This window comes from Mustela lutreola, chromosome 2 (assembly GCF_030435805.1).
Source record: "Mustela lutreola isolate mMusLut2 chromosome 2, mMusLut2.pri, whole genome shotgun sequence".
Classification (NCBI taxonomy): domain Eukaryota; kingdom Metazoa; phylum Chordata; class Mammalia; order Carnivora; family Mustelidae; genus Mustela; species Mustela lutreola.
In genome coordinates, this window is record NC_081291.1 from 154,709,379 (window position 1) to 154,725,948 (window position 16,570).

General features: G+C 37.3%; 1 protein-coding gene across 2 annotated transcripts in view; it reads left to right on the forward strand.

Moving 5' to 3' along the window:
• SLC9A9 (solute carrier family 9 member A9) overlaps positions 1 to 16,570 on the forward strand; it is a 695,514-nt gene that overhangs the window by 136,396 nt on the left and 542,548 nt on the right. The window contains exon 1 of one of the 2 annotated variants that reach the window (XM_059163845.1): positions 7,570 to 7,899. The exons of the other annotated variant lie outside the window; for it this stretch is intronic. Within the exon in view, the coding sequence (XP_059019828.1) occupies positions 7,725 to 7,899 (175 nt within the window). The 5' untranslated portion in view covers positions 7,570 to 7,724. Of the gene's footprint in view, positions 1 to 7,569; positions 7,900 to 16,570 lie in introns of those variants that run through there. 2 annotated transcript variants of the gene reach the window in all.

A 16,570-nucleotide genomic window follows, 5' to 3' on the forward strand; every position in this document is an offset into this window, starting at 1 on the left:
GACTTCTAAAAGTTCTGATTTTGTGCTCAACTGCTTCACTGCTCGCCGGGAACCAGCCCCACTCCCCATGGTCTATCTTACCATTGCTTCAGATTCACTTCTCCACACATCCTACCTTCCTAGAATTTCTGTTCAATTTTCTATTCCTAGAATTGCTGCTCTTCTTCTCTTCTAACTCCTTTTGAGTTTTTAGATGTTCAGAATTATTTGATAAACTATCTAGCTGAACTCCTGGGACCCAATGATATTTCAGTCTCCTATTCCTCTGCCAGCTTCCTTCCTCTCCAAGACATTTTTGTTTAAAAAAAAAAAAAAAGATTCTTCATTTAACATTTATAGACTGCATATTATTTATATTTCCTCAATTGTGGAGTCCAAATGTGCTGGAGAAAACTGTATCTGTAGAGAGAATACTAAGACTAAAAAAATATTTATAAGTGTCTCTCTTTTCAGGAATTTTGTTAAGCAGTCTGAGAACCTTGAATAACTTTTCTTATAGCCACTATAATATGATATTCTGTGTTATGGCTTTAATTGAGATTTATAGGTTCTGGAGGCTGGGGAGCCCAAAATCAAGGTGCTAGCAGATTTGATGTCTTGTGGGAATCTACTTCTTGGGTCATAGACAGTTATATTCTAGCTGTGTCCTCACATGGTAGAAGGGGCAAGATACATTCTTGGATCTGGTAGCTAATGTAATAACAACAAACAACAACAACAACAACAAAATGCCATTGAAAAACTCTCACTTGCTTTGTGAATTTATTGTTTTTTTTTTCCACACAGTGATGCAGGACAGTTTTTCAGAGCTAAAATCACATTGTTCTATGACATACCTTAATACTAGTGAGGCTCGATTAAAATGAATATGTAACCTATTGTTTAAACTTTATTTGGAGTGAGATCTTAGGGTTGTGTGTAATGTATGTTTGTATGTGCATACACCAAGTTACATAGTCTTCAAAGAGTCCCAGAGTAGTTTTCTAAAGTTTAAATTTAAAACTTAAACTTTAGAGTAGTTTTCTAAAGTTTAAATTTAAAACTTAAACTTTACATAACCATTAAAAAAAATAACATTTCAAAGCAAATTGAATTTCCTCTCCACCTGCGATATGGGACTTTAACTCAACTGATCATAGGGCATGATTCCTTTCTTATCTAAGAAACCCATATTGTTTGTCATGAAATTTATTATGTAATTTAGTTGCCTTAAGCATAATAAAATTAATTTTAGTTGCTGCTTAAGGGATGTTCTCAGCATACCTATAAATTAATTTACTAGATTTTCAAAGTACATAGACTCTGTAAAGGTATGGATGAAGTGGGGAATGGATTAGGCTACAATGAAGCTTAAATTTTTATTTCTGAATAATGGTATTTCCTAGCCTTTATGCAGACTTTCTCACTTGTGATTCCTGGGATCATCTAAATAAACCATATTCACCTGAGATTTTTTCTCAGACTCTGCTCTTGAGGAAACCCACATTGAGATATTATCCAACAAAGCTTGCCTCAAATGCTGTATTTTGAATAGATTTAAGAGATGGTAGAGGCATTTCTGTCAAAATCTGCTTGCCATTTACATATTTCATTTCAGAAAAATATTTTCAAGAATATTCAACTTCGGGGCACCTGGGTGGCTCGGTGGGTTAAAGCCTCTGCCTTCAGCTCAGGTCATGATCCCAGGGTCCTGGGATGGAGCCCTACATAGGGCTCTCTGCTCAGCGGAGAGTCTGCTTCCCTTTCTCTCTCTCTCTGCCTGCTTCTCTGCCTGCTTGTGATCTCTCTCTGTCAAATAAATAAATAGAATATTCAACTTCACCTTGTTGAAAACTCTGCTTTCCTTCTTTTCCCCTTTCTCTCTCTAGAAAAAATAGTGTAGAAATTAGGGGGAGGTGAAGGTCCTAGTGCCTTTTTTTGCTAGTTCATATAAAAATTTTATAACTTGATAGGAAGTGAGAGGGTAAAGTGTATTTTAGTTAATGAGGTCAGAGTTATTTGTTTTTAAGACATGATAGAAATTATATCCTAAGAAGAATGTTAATTTGTCATGTGGACACTTAATAGGAAATCAAAGAAATACATTTCCTCCGGTCTTTGATTGCAGGAGATTTTTATTAAAATAAGCTGCAGTTTAGAGGGGTAGTTCTCCATTTTGTGTTCCCCGTCCTAGGCTCAGAGTTTGTACTTCCCTTTACCTCTGAAGCCTTATTCCTAGGTTGGGGGAAGTCACTGTGACCAGCTTGTACTTACCTTACCTTGTGAAAAGCTGACAGAAATTGAATAAAATCAAAAGTCAATGAGTAAAAAAGCCAATGAGTTTCTCATGCCTGACTCTTCCAATATATGTACAAGACAGAACAGGGGACCAATGGACTGAAGCTTCTTCTTCTTCTTTTTTTTTTTTTTTAACATTTTAAAACTAATATATAATCGATGTGTAACATTATTATTTCTTGAAGAGATGTTCTCTGTAAACAAAAAGGGATGATGTGCTACCAAGAGAAAGCTAGAGACAAAAGGGAAAGAAGAGACTGCATTAGGAATTGAAGACTATCCATCTGGGAACCTCCTTACTCCTGAGGCTTTAGCTGTGAAGCCATTGCATTTTGATGGCATAGAGCTGACACATCTAGATAACAGGCACAATGACAGATTTGCTTTCCTCCCACTCTGTACAGCTTTGGGAATATTCAGTGAATAAATGCCTAAATAAAAAGTCTGGTATGTATTTGTGGTGGCAAGACCAGCAAATGGCAAGCAATGCAAGTGGATTCTCCTTCTCTCTGCTTATGCCTGGATGGGGGACCTTTGTATGTACTACTGGGCATCAAGGATCAACAATCCAGAAATAACTGCTCACCTGGGAAAACAGTGTCCCAGTTTTCCCACTTCAGAGCACTGAAGGAACACACCCTATAGGATATTAGAAGGAAGAGATCCTCATTCATGCCACATATGTTTCTGTACCTGAGTTGTTTAAATAAAACTATACAAATTCTCTCACTTCAGTAGTTTGCAATGACTTTTCTTTTACTTTGCCACCATAATGAAGAGTAGTGGAAAGAACATGGACTTAAGGGTTATTTCCTTGGTTTATGGCCCTGCATTCCAGAGACCCAGGACTCTGCAGAGGTGGAAAAGGAAAAAGCAGGTGTGGGTAGTGCATTTCTGGAGGAGTTAGTATTGTCTAAGTGTTTTTTATGGAATTTAACTTACCTGTGAATTTTTTTTTTTAAAGATTTTATTTATTTATTTGACAGAGAGATCACAAGCAGGCAGAGAGGCAGGCAGAGAGAGAGAGAGAGAGAGAGAAGGAAGCAGGCTCCCTGCCGAGCAGAGAGCCCGATGTGGGACTTGATCCCAGAACCCCGAGATCATGACCTGAGCTGAAGGCAGCAGCTTAACCCACTGAGCCACCCAGGCGCCCCTACCTGTGAAATTTTTGAACTCTCATTTCTCTGGAATCTGGTGATGGGAAAGGTAAATATTGTTCAAATTAGGAGCATTTTTGTGTGTGTGTGCTAATGTGACTTTTGGGGAGAGTAGGAGAAGCTTAAATGTGTTAAAAGATTAGGCACATTAAATGTGTTAAATTAAATATGTTAAAAGATGAGGCACATTAAAATTTTCAAGAGTTTCTTTGGGTGTACATCCATTCAAACTGGGACAACACTAAACTGAAAGTGCTTAGTAGGAGTACTCTGTCAATAGGAAGTAAGAGAGATGTTTTTATAGAGAAGATGTGGAATTGAACCCAGGAAATTGTTTGATTGACAATAACTTAAGTGATTGCCTTATTTGGGAAAGTCTTGGTGACTATTTATAATTGATTGTTCTTATGTGTCACTTTCTTGGATTTAGTGCATTGATTCTTGCTTAGATTTGGTTGGCTTACATAGGCTACCAATGCATTAGTGCCACCCTGGCCTAGTTGTCTCCTTATTAATTATTTTAACAGATGGATTTATGATGAGTTTGACAATAGAATAGGGGATGAATTTTTGGTTCATGACATTGTATGTCTTTAAGTAAACTTAATTGCTGTCCTGCCCTGGACCATTTCAGAAGTTTTGGGGGCAAAATACACAACTCCATCTCACTGGTCTCAGATAGGGATGAATACTGGGGGAGAGGCCAAGGGAATGAGGCAATGGGTTGCCTTAAGTATTTCCTGTGAAGCCCAATGGTTGAGAGAGAACTTGGCAGGGTGAGACTCAAGCAAGTGAGGAAGAGGAACTCTCAGCATCTCTCCTGAACCTAGGAAAAATATCCTTTCTTGATCCTCTGAGCACACAGTCTCCACCATCCTTTCTAACAATAAGGAACTCTCAAATGATTGCTTAGATTCTGAAACACAGCCTGTGGGTTCTAACTGGTCACTTTCACTAGTGAGTGGGATAACTACGCTATACAAGGTTACTTGGACTGAGAGGCTCTTCTCTTCAAGTCCTTCCTTCCATGGTGCCAGATGGGCAAGCTAAGGCAGGGCGTACTCAACAGCAATGGGCTGGGCCTCTTGTTTTTCTCTTTACTTCCTCTTACCTGCATGTTGCATCTTGCAGCAAGAACTTTTGACTCACTGGTCAGCAGGTGTTAAGACTGGGATTAAGGAACAATCAAGAATGTTTCTTTGGGCTTATGCTTAAGTTTTGGGTTCCATTCCAACGTCATCAGAAAACATGGCACTAAGGGTTATTGCCACCAGCTAACAAAACAGCTCCTTAATTTTAAATTGATATTCCTGTTTTGTGTGAATTCTCCCTATGGAATGTCAAAAGGAACAGCTATTATTAACAGTACAGGATTTTCACTTTTGGGAAACCCTGTCTAACAGGATGACTGGTTTGCCTGTGAGTTAAGAGTCTCTTGGGATACAGGATTTTGATTGCTAAAACCAGGAAAGTCACTGACAAGCCAACATGAGTTAATCAAGGTGATTAAACCCCAGATATAAATTTAACTTCTTCTACTAGTTGTACAACCTTGGAAGTGTTACCAATTCTTTCTGAACCTTAAATTTCTTGGTTGTAGAAAGGTTTTTATGAATATTAAATCATACTACATTAAATGTCCTAAAATATTTCCTGGTCTATAGCAGATGCTGCATTAATATGTGTTTCTATTTCTTTCTTTGTTTTCTTTCTTTCTTTCTTTCTTTCTTTCTTTCTTTCTTTCTTTTTTACTTTTATTGGTGCAGCAGAAAATAAAATGATATTCTGAGGGAAAAAACACAAAATAGGAAAAACTGAAGTACTTTTCTGATTTAAAGAATTGGAGGGGAGCCTGGGTGGCTCAGTGGGTTAAGCCTCTGCCTTTAGCTCAGGTCATGATCCCAAGGCACTGGGATTGAGACCCGCATTGGGGGGGGGGGGTCTCTGCTCAGCAGGGAGCCTGCTTCCTCCTCTCTCTCTGCCTGACTCTCTGCCCACTTGTGATCTCTGTCTGTCAAATAAATAAATAAAAATCTTAAAAAAAAAAAGAATTGGAGAAGTTTTCTGAATCCCCTTTTCTTCTCAGCTTTCCATGCTGCTGGTAAGCAGCATCAGAATTAGACAATGCAACAGTGAATGTATTCCAATCCTAGAATAAACCAGGGGCCACATATCAAATGACTTCAGGGGCTATCCAGGAAACATGAATGACTGAAATGGGTGGAGTGGGACTTGTGGCAAATAGGCACTAACAGATTTTGACCACATGCAAAGGAAAGCCAGATCTTAACCAGATTTTTCCTAGAAGAGCCATGTGTATAATTTTTAATGTGAAATATATTTATTTGAATATGTTGACATCAAATTTAGGCCTTTTACAAATAGTGTTTTAGCCAATCAAAATATTCCAAGGACTTTTAATCCTCTCATTGAATTGTTTTACTAGGGGAGATAATGCAATTGGATGTCATAATAAGACAACCAAAGAAAGTTTATTTTACCCGGATGGAATAATCACCATTATTAAAAGAAAACCAAACTAATTAAATGATTTTTGAAACAAAAAAATAAGACATGGAATTGTTGGGCTTTGAATTTGGGTTATCTTGTAAATCTAGCAACTCAAGACTAAACCTGTGGGGTTGCAAAATTACAAAGGTAGAACCTGCTAACAAAGCTTCATGAAATTCTTGCAAGCATTACCTGACAGATTTCAAAACAGTTTGAATATTAGTCATCCCAGATACGCCTGCCAAAAAGGGTAGTGTGTTAAAGGAACATCTGCAGCCCACATAAATACCCCCTGCTGAGTTAAACGCAAAGAGGAAATCAGCTTCAAAAGTTGCAGAAGGCAAAGAAGCTGAAACAGCAGTTTTACAGTAAGTGGTTGATAGGCTTTCCTGCGGGTGAAACTGTTATTGAGGAGCTAGTTAGTTCACAATATATTACATGTTTGACCTTTAGCTTTTGGTGACAAGAACCTTTAAGGATATATTTGGACTCTTCCTACTCAAGGAATTATTTACACTGTATAAGTTGAATACCAATTCTGTCAAGTATGGGGATACTAAATGATTTATACTCCTCTGAGTTACAATAATGCCATGAAATGAAGAAAATACTCACTTAACCCTTGACTGTCTCTAATCACACAGTAGAACCAATAAGGCAAGCAAATCATAGCAAAGCAGCAGAACCCATGGTAGTAGTGTTGTCTTGAATGTTTTTAAACAGCATAAAGATATAAATTCAGACAGAACCAGCCTGCCAAATGGAAGATGATCTGAAGAAATCATCACTGTTATAGTCTGAGCCTTGAGATTTCGGGAGCCTTTATAGCTGATGGCAGACTATTCCTCAGTGACCTAATCACATTGTTTTGCCACAGGACAGAAGAGGTTTGGGATCTGTGGCAGATTTCTGTGGGTCCCGAATGCCTGGACCAGAAACCCTATAAAGAGAAATCTGTGTATGTGGTATTACTGAGGATGGCCATATATTTTTTTTCTTCAGAAATATGTGTTTAGTGTCTTTTTCTTTTTTGACTCAGCATATCTAAACAGCACAGCTGTAGAGACAGTACAGGATTTTCTTTTTGTCTTTTGCTTTCATTTATTCTTGTTAAAAGGGAAACAATTGGTTCAAAGTTTAAACACTGCGTTTGTGACTGCCAGTTATATAAAGCCAGAGAGAGAGAGAATCATATACTAAATTCTTTCTTGCTTCTCAACTTAAAAGAAAATTCTTGTGAAATCATTTTAGGTCAAATAAGAGCTATTAATCAATCCCTTTCACACTGGTAGACTTTGGTTGAAGAGGAGAAATCTGGCATGTGAGTGAGGTTCTGATTCAGGAGTTAGTTTTTCGAACTTAGAAATGTTACTGATGAAAGGTGATCTGTTTTATTCTTAATCTACAATTCACTAGTTATGCAGCTTCAGGAGTTTGTTTGAGACAATAAGAATCATGATTCAAGATCTCAGAATGATTGCTTGCAGGTCTATCCAGCATGAAAGATAATTTCGTGGAATGAATCATTTAAAGACAGTGAGAGTCCATGATGAAACTACAGTCTGGAGTTTGAAAAGAGACAGGGCTGCTTTAAGAGAGAAACAGGAAGTTGTAACTAGAAGCCATCTGAATACTAAGCCAAGGCAGAACGCTCATGAAGTAGCAACTTAAGTGGCAGTGTTTATTCTGAGATCTTCAGGCAGCCGACTGTCTTAGGCAAATCTTGATAGCCCTTATTATCCAGGTTTTTAATCTAAGGAATCCCAAGAAGACCGGAGAATGGAGAGACAGCAAAGGTTTATGTCAGAGAAGGATGAGTATCAGTTTCAACATCAGGGAGCAGTGGAGCTGCTTGTCTTTAATTTTTTGCTCATCCTTACCATTTTGACAATCTGGTTATTTAAAAATCATCGATTTCGCTTCTTGCATGAAACCGGAGGAGCTATGGTATATGGTGAGTGCAGAAATTGTAGGATTGATGTGAAACTTGTTGCTTGGGCGTAATTAGAGTCTTGTGCTCAGATGGCGAAGTATTGAAACTGGAGAAAATGTGCTGATTGAAATGTCATTAGCTTGATGAAAGGTGCCGCAGCATAATGAATGCTCATCTCTTTCCAGATGAGCTGCTGAAATTTGCCCTGTCACAAGAGTAAATGTCACAGTCATGTTCTCACACGGCACACATCATGTCTATTGACAGATGCGGGTCCGTTGTCATGTGGGGAGTCAAACCGAGTCAAACAGAGCAAATTGTTTGTTTTTGTAATGATTGATGTTGGGAAGTCATGGCTCCACAGTCACAAAGAGCAGCCCATCTTTCACAGGAGGAACTGAGAAGCATTATAAAGTTCTAGAAATAACATCATTTAAAATGTATGGAGTAAATTCTCTTTTCTCAACTAGTTTCAAGAAGGAAATGTTCAGAAACATACTCCAGTCCTCCTATTGGAATAATTATATCCAAATCCATTTTAATTATATGGGCAATGTTTTATTTTCTTATAAGAGAGTTTCTTTATGCAATAGTTTTCATTTCTTAGGCTGATTTCAGACTTTCTAATTTATAATTGTCATTTTAATGTTATTTGTTATGTACCATTTTGGGGGGGGAGAGAGGGCAAGATGTGGAAAAGCATTTAACATTTTAAACTTCCAAAATATTACTCTTTCTACGTAATTTGCTATGTCATGCCTTTCAGAAACTTGAATAAAATGTGACAAAGATTATCCACACTGTACTCTCATCTTTGAAAGTAAAGCAAGACACTGGTAGCTTTAAAACCTACTCACTTTCACATTACCTTTCTGATCTTAACCTGGTAATGGATAGAAATTTTGAATGCAATGAAAACAGGTGGGGCATTGGGATAATACATTGCAAAAATTGTACTTTTATATTTTGTTTCCCTCATTTTGGAAGTCTTGAAGCCATTTGTATCTCTGAGGTTTGGAGAACAGGATCAATGAACATTTTATATGCTAGCTATGTGATATCCTGATGATGAAAATGTACCATCATGATTTGAGACCACGAGAAATTCTATGCTTTAACTGAATTCCACTGTGAGATACTTAAGCTAGGAACTAAAAGTTGTAGGCTAAGAAGTATAATTTCTTTCAGGAGACTGATATACTGATCCCTTCAGAACACAAAGTTAAATTCCTTTGTGTTGAGAGTTTTAAAGCACAAAACAAAACTCTCTTCTGAGGGGAAAACACAATCAGGTTGAAGAGAAAGTCAAAGAGAAAGGAAGAGATTCTGTCAGATGTAAAGCCCTAGGCAGCAGTTATTTGCCCTTCTCCATCAACAGTGAACCATGATCTTTCTTTCTCTGGACTTGGCTAATAAATAATCAATGAGGATATGGGATGTAATCTGAGAAGCCAGAAACAATGTAATTCTTGGCATTATATTAAAGGGCTGCATATGGTTTTGCAAAACAACACAGATTTTAAAATTATAAACCTTCTAATAAGAAAAGATTTCTTCATAGCACTGAATTTAATTAAACTATGGCTCATTTTGCCAATATCAGCTTATCTATCATGGAGATACGGTTTTGTAAAACTTTTGATTAAATTTTGATGACTTACTAAAATTGAGCCATACTTTTTACTCACAATACATAAATGCAACTTTTACTTTTGAGCCTGAAAAAAATCTCAGATTATCTTTAATTCTCAAAACTTCATGAAATGCTTTGAAGTTGCGGTTGAAGTCATGAAATATTAGCACATTGCACAATAGTTCAGATAGCATTTCTTTAAATTGCTATTCTTAAGGCTTATGGTTAATAAGAGTGGGATTAAGTTGTCTGATTTTTGTTCCTTCATAAACTTTTTATTTGTAAGTTATTAAAAGCAAATTCTGACACAATGCAAAGTAAAATGATTATAAAGATTATGAAAACAGGAACGCTTGGGTTGTTGAGTTGGTTAAGTGGCTGACACTTCATTTTGGTTCAGGTCATGATCCCAAGGTCATGAGATCGCCGAATGTTGGGCTCCACATTGAGCCCAGAGTCTGCTTCTCTCTCTCAATCATTCTCCCTTTGCCTCTCCCCCCATTCATGCTCTCTCTCTATCTAAAATAACTAAATAAAACTTTAAAAAATTAGGAAAATGTGCATGTATATGCATAAGTATTCCTTTATGAGAATTCTGAGTATCCTTGAGTTATCTTAAACTATATAAATAGCTGAAAATACTTTTATTTTAGTATTGTTTAGTTTTTTGTTGGTATAGAATTATAATTGTTGAAATTTAAGGGACTCTGAGAGGTTATCTCCTCCAGTTCCTCATTTTACAGAGGAAGAAACTAAATTTCAGAACAGTGAAGTAACTTCACCCAAACTGAACAGCCACACATAGCAAGGTCCATGTGCTCTTATACATCTATACATATGTCTAATAAGGTTTGTTCCTATTTATCATAAAAGATCTTTTACCAAAAGTCTCTGAAAATAGTCCATATGGATGGCATTAATGACATATAAGATTTCTTCTTCAGGCATGATCTAAATGTTATACCTGAAATGTTATCACTGACTTTCTGTCAGTGATAAAATAGTCTGAGACTACAACAAGGAACAAGATTGGACATTCTAATAAACACGTTTAAATGAGAAGGGGAAAGGAAATGCCAAGTGAATAAAGTGCCCAGCACCTAAAAATGAATTTGAAATTCATGAATTGGGAGGAAGTCTTGAGATGATAATTCCACATCTTAATTTCAGACAAGGAAAGGAAAACTTATTGAGGTGAAGGTCATGTAATTAGCTGCTAAATTGAAATTCAACCTCCATCTCTACTAAAGACATCCTGCCTTTCTGCTGGTATTCTGCTGAAATGTCTAATATCCTTTAGAAGACACAATAGAGGGGAGCCTGGGTGGCTCAGTGGGTTAAAGCCTCTGCCTTCAGCTCAGGTCATGATCCCAGGTCCTGGGATTGAGCCCCACATCAAGGCTTTCTGCTCAGCAGGGAGCCTGCTTCTCCCTCTCTTTCTGCCTGCTTCTCTGCCTACTTGTGATCTCTGTGTGTCAAATTAATAAATAAAATCTTAAAAAAAATAAAAAATAAATAAAAAAAGAAGACACAATAGATGTTAATACATTTATTAGTATATCAGGAATCCAATTTAAAAATTCTAAGGAGCAGGGGCTTAGGAAATGAGCAGTTAAAGAAAAGTAGGAGGAAAAGTTATCAAACAGAACATTTAACTGCTCTCACAGTTTTTGTTAGAAACAATTTCAAAGTTGTTAACCTGAAGATGTCATATGAAAGGTTGTATAAAGCCAAGAAAAATCATGTGTAGTGTTTGGTCTGATTCTGTGTTCATTAGAGATAAATCTGGTACTCCAACTACAAATAATCTATTATTGAAAAATATCTTTTTTTTTTTATATGAAGGGTCCTAAGATGCTTTTGAAAATCAGTGGCAGCATGATAACCATATCTTTACTTCATGAGGAACAGTAATGGGTAATTTTGTCTTATGACATTCTATGGCTCTCATTATTTCAAAATTCAGGATCGAAATCTATAACTGGCTTAATAGCTAAGCAATGATGATATTCATTTAAATGGGACTAATAGCTTACATGACTATTAATGGTCAAAATATTGATTGACAGCAGCTGGTGCACTCACTTAGTGCCACTCACTTAGGGCCCTGTATCCCATGTTCATTGTTCATAAAAGGAAAATTGCTCCTTTTTCCCCGATGACATTAAGAATTTCGTTACACTTCACTGGGGGCTCTCATACTTTAGAGGACATTCATAATGCTATATATTTGAGGTTTGGAATCTAAGCTTAGGGACAGAACAATTTAAACCTCTTAGAATTCTATCTTTGATTCTACGGCCTTACACTCTGAGGGACACTCTCTGAACTCATGTGAAAATTTGTTCCCTGTTTAGTAGACAGAAGGAAAATTCCAAGCCATAAAATTTAGGTTTTGAATTCTTTAAACTATGTCATGTTGAACTAGGTAAACTAGGTCTAACAGTACACTTAACAATATAATAGGGTTAAATAATTTACTTGAAGCATGTTTTTAAAAAAATTTATAGATAATATAGTTACATGATGAATCACTAAGATTTTAAAAGCAATGTTTCTTGAAAAATCAGAGGGCATTAAATTCATCATATCACTGCTAGGAGGTTCCTCAGGGTGAAATTGTGCTGGTCAACATGATGTGTCTCCACCCTCCTGATCCATGTTGCTCCTCTCCGGTCCAGCACAGCCTTCTTGGCTGCCAGACCTGTAAAAGATGATTATTACCACTTTGCACTCCTCCCCCTGTCTGGAAGGCCCTTCTGAGGCTTTGTACTCACTCAAACGTGGTTTGCTTTACAGAGAAAGCATTGGATGCTCTTTTGGGGAATTTGGACTTTTAATCCCAAGGATTTACTTTCTTTCTTTTTTTCTTCCAGTAGCTAGATGCATTACTTTGGGCAAGTGACTTAATCTCTGACCTTACTTGTCTCATCTGTCAAATGAGGAAGAAATGAAAACACCTTTCCAACTTCAAGGTCCTTCAAAATTTAGGCCAAGACTAACTTCAGCCATAAAGCCATTCCAACCCAAATCAGTAACTTTCTTCCCAGAACCCTCCCAGATAGGAATTTAGTTAGTGTTTTTTCACCATTCTTACTGCTTTCAGTTCTGCTCTGATTTTGTAATGAGTGCTCAGTAAATCTTATTGAATTCCTGTCAGAAAAGTAAGGAGAGCAAGTTATATCATCAGAACAGAGAGAACAGGTTGAAAACTCAGGGGTTCATGGATGCATGTCATGTGAAAATCAGAATGCTTCTGGTTTAATTTGAAGAAATCTGTAGGACAGGTAATTAGGATTAAGAGCCCAGTGAACTGAACTTGACTCTCCCTTTAATGTAAAAGGTTGATTTTAAGGAGCTTCAGAGGACAAGGTTTTCCGTGCTATAAAGTGTTAGCCAAATAAATGTTGAACAAGTACAAAAGTTCAAGGTGCATTCCTCTCTGTAGGTTTTCAAAAGTTGATTTTAAGAAAATGACCTCCTATACATTCTGTTGTGCTTCTGAATCTCTAAGGAGCTACAGAGGAAGCCCTTGAGTGCAAACTCTTGTGGTACCTCAGAACATCCTCCCTCAGGATATTAAAGGCTAAGTAAGAAGTAAACATATCAAGAAAATGAATCTATGATTCAAACTGTTTATGGAGACATTATATGTAGTCTAAGTTGGATTAAAATTATATGGCTAGGGAAGTAGAGATATAAAGAAATAACATTTGTGAAACTTATATCAAAATATAATAGTAAAAATAATTACCACAATTAGTGTTTACAATGTGAACTGTTTTGTCATATGGCTTTACTTATGTTCAGTCGTTTAGTCCTCACAACAACCTTTCTTTAGATGGGGAAACTGAGGCACCAAAAATCAAGTATAACTCCCTAAGTTCACAGATCTACAAAATGCCACAACTGGGACTCAAACCTTGGTAGTTTGGCTCCATGTGACTACAGGGTATCACAAACCTGGGTGTTTGTGTGTGCATGTGTGTGTTGTGGAGGAGATATTATCATTTTCACATGACAAAAGAGGAAACTAACCCTCAGAGACATGAAATGACTTGCTGGTAATGGGGCCAAGATTTAAGTCCAGGACCATAAAACCCATGTCCTTTCAGACACCTAGCCCTGGGAGAGTCGTTATTATTTAATAAATGTCTACTCTGTGCCAGGTGATAGTATCTTAGGAAGTTTACAGAAGAAAGATAGAGACTGAGATATCTAATTATAAATATTATTTCTAATCCTTACCACATCCATGCAAAATACAATGATCTTCAGTTTGCATGTAAGGACAAAGAAGCTCGGACAATTTACAACTTTAGCCAAGGGTTCACAGAATAATTGACAAGACCATTTTGAAAGCTAGGGCTCTCAAAGTTTGTCCTCTCACCAAAGTCTGATGCTAATGTGTAGTCAGGGATGGGGAAAGATTGGGGAAAGGAGGCAAGTAGTAAAGTTTTGATTTTGTTTTTTGTTGTTGTCGTTTTTACCTTAAGGCCTCAGAAGTATTATTCTATCATAACAAAAAGCCCAGTGTGGGAAATAGAGTGGGAGCAATATTGTGAATGTGAAGCCATGCCAAGAAGCTAGGTTAAAATGTCCCAGGGAGAGGGATGAGGCTGCCCTGGAAACACCTGCCACAGCATCAGGGAAAGCGGTATTGCAAGTCTACAGTCCCTCTGGTTTTAAATGTCTGTGGCTGTCAGAATGGGTGGAGAAGTTACTGTAAATGCCTTGTTCTCATGAATCATGCAAAATAGGCTTTCATCAGATGTTAGTTTAATTGAATTGAATTTTTGGAAGGGACTGAAGGTAGAATCTTTAATTATGCTTCTGGACTCTCCATGCTGTTTGAAACCTGTATGAATGAATCTGGTGGCATGGACTTTGACAGGGTTCTGTGACTGCAATGGCAGTCCTAATGGTAGGAACTATTTGTTGTCTCATACGAGGGTGCTTCTCACCAGTGTCAGCATCACCTGAGAACTTTTTAGAAATGCAAATATGTGGGCCGCAACCCAGGCCTACTGAGTAGGAAACTTGGGGCAGAATGCAGCAATCTGTGTTTAACAAATCTTCCAGAGGTTCCTAATGCATTAGAGTTTAATAACTACTTCACTAGGAAAATAAAGCTGAATATAGTGGTTCCTAGTTTTGTCTCCTTTACTTCCTTCTGTCTTTCCTCTTTCTCCGTTGTCCTCCTTAGCTGAATGGGGGGTTGGGAGAAAATCTTCACTTATTAGAGAGTTCCCTACCCCTCCTGCTCTTTTACTATTTATTGTTTTTATAATATTTCTCCCTCCGGCTTGAGGAAAAAATAGATTGTTTTGTATGAACATTATAAGATAAGAAATCATTTTGTTTTAGTCAGTATGTGGCTAATTAGATATCTCTATCTCTACATTTCTTCTGTAAACTTCCTAAAACAATTGTAAAGAAGGGTGTTAGCTATGTACAAGCTGGTAAACGAGATAGTTTCTAGAAAGTTATCTATAATCCCATGTTAGGAACCCCAGAGTGGTATGAAATGTGTGCTGTGTATATGTGTGAGTGCCTTTGTGTGTTGTTTAGTATCCTCCAAAGATGGAGATAAACAGTGGACACCCTACCATGGTAGAAGATCTGATCGTCAGGTCTTTCTATTATTTCCCATGTGACTCTAACCTGTGAGAAGAAAGAACTTGGAGGGAGGCATCCAAAGGTGGAATAGGTTCATGAACCCCTTTCTACTTTGGAACATCATGGATACTTTTACTGGAAGGTGCCCAGACCTATTCTGAAACCCTTAGAGAATTTTTTTCTTCACCAAAGCAAGTTGTTAATGAGCCAGCATAAAGCAATAAATTGTGTCCCTTTTAGCAACACCCACACTTTCCTTTAGTCCTTTGAATTTAGAAGATTGGTGGGAGGGCAGAGAAGGAATGAAATCCCTAAATAATCAGAGAGCATTGTATATTTTTACTTTCGGTTCTGTCTGTGATTAATCTCAGGTTAAGACTGAAGTGCCAACAGAAAAACGTTAGGAAATGCATTTAGCGTTTGAAATTCAAGCCCATATCATCTTTCTAAATCACTATTCTGATGAAGACTTTGATATGATGGAAGAGGTAGATAACTATCAAGTGAAAGGGAAAAATTGTGAAGATGACACAAAGTCTAATATTTGTGAATACTAACTTGCAGACAGTTAATTGGTGTCCACTGATTTGGCTTCCTTACAATATTTGTCACACCCTTTCCTTCTTTATTTCCACATTTTTGAATCCCCAGTACATATTTTTTGAACCTGGATGACTGAAATATTATATTAGATTCCTTACTTTGAAGAGTCCCCCACTGTAACAAGTCCTGGTAATGGTAAACAATGGTCTTCCTTGGCTTAATTTTATAACTGTCATCTTAAAACTCCTGTACTCAAATTCCTTTGCTAAATTCTTCCTCATGTAAATATAGACAAATTCTGATGTTAACTTCCTCTCCATGTCCTCACCATATCTTAACTCTCATTTCTCTCTTCAGATAACTGTCTCCTAATGCTGTTTCCTTAGCTGAAAAACACAGCAAGTCTTTTTCCTAACAAGAAACCTCCCACCATTCTTTCTCGAGACCTTTTTGCCAACTGTCTCTCCCTCTTGAACTCCCTTTCTGTTCTCCAGCTGTGCTGGGGCCCTTGATCTCAGCTGCCCTAGTTAACCCTCCCAAACTCCTTCGTGTGCCTGATTAGCAACATGCTCACTGATTTCTGAATACTTTTCCTAGAAAGTTCTTGCCCTCTATTCTACCTGGAGAATTCCTATACATCCTTAAGAACCTCCTGTATGAGACCTTCCCTAACATTGGGGGGTGGAGTTTTAGTTGGTCTTTCCTTTAGGGTTCCTTAGGACTTTATACATTTACTTGTTTAAAAAAAATAGTTTGCTTTCAGTTGCTAATAACAGAACGCTTGGCGGAAACAGACTTAAGCGATAAAGACATTTATTATCTTCCACAAATAGAACTCCAGAGAGAAGAATAGTCTTCAGGGCTGTTGATTTAGGAGCCCATTATTGTCATCAAGGA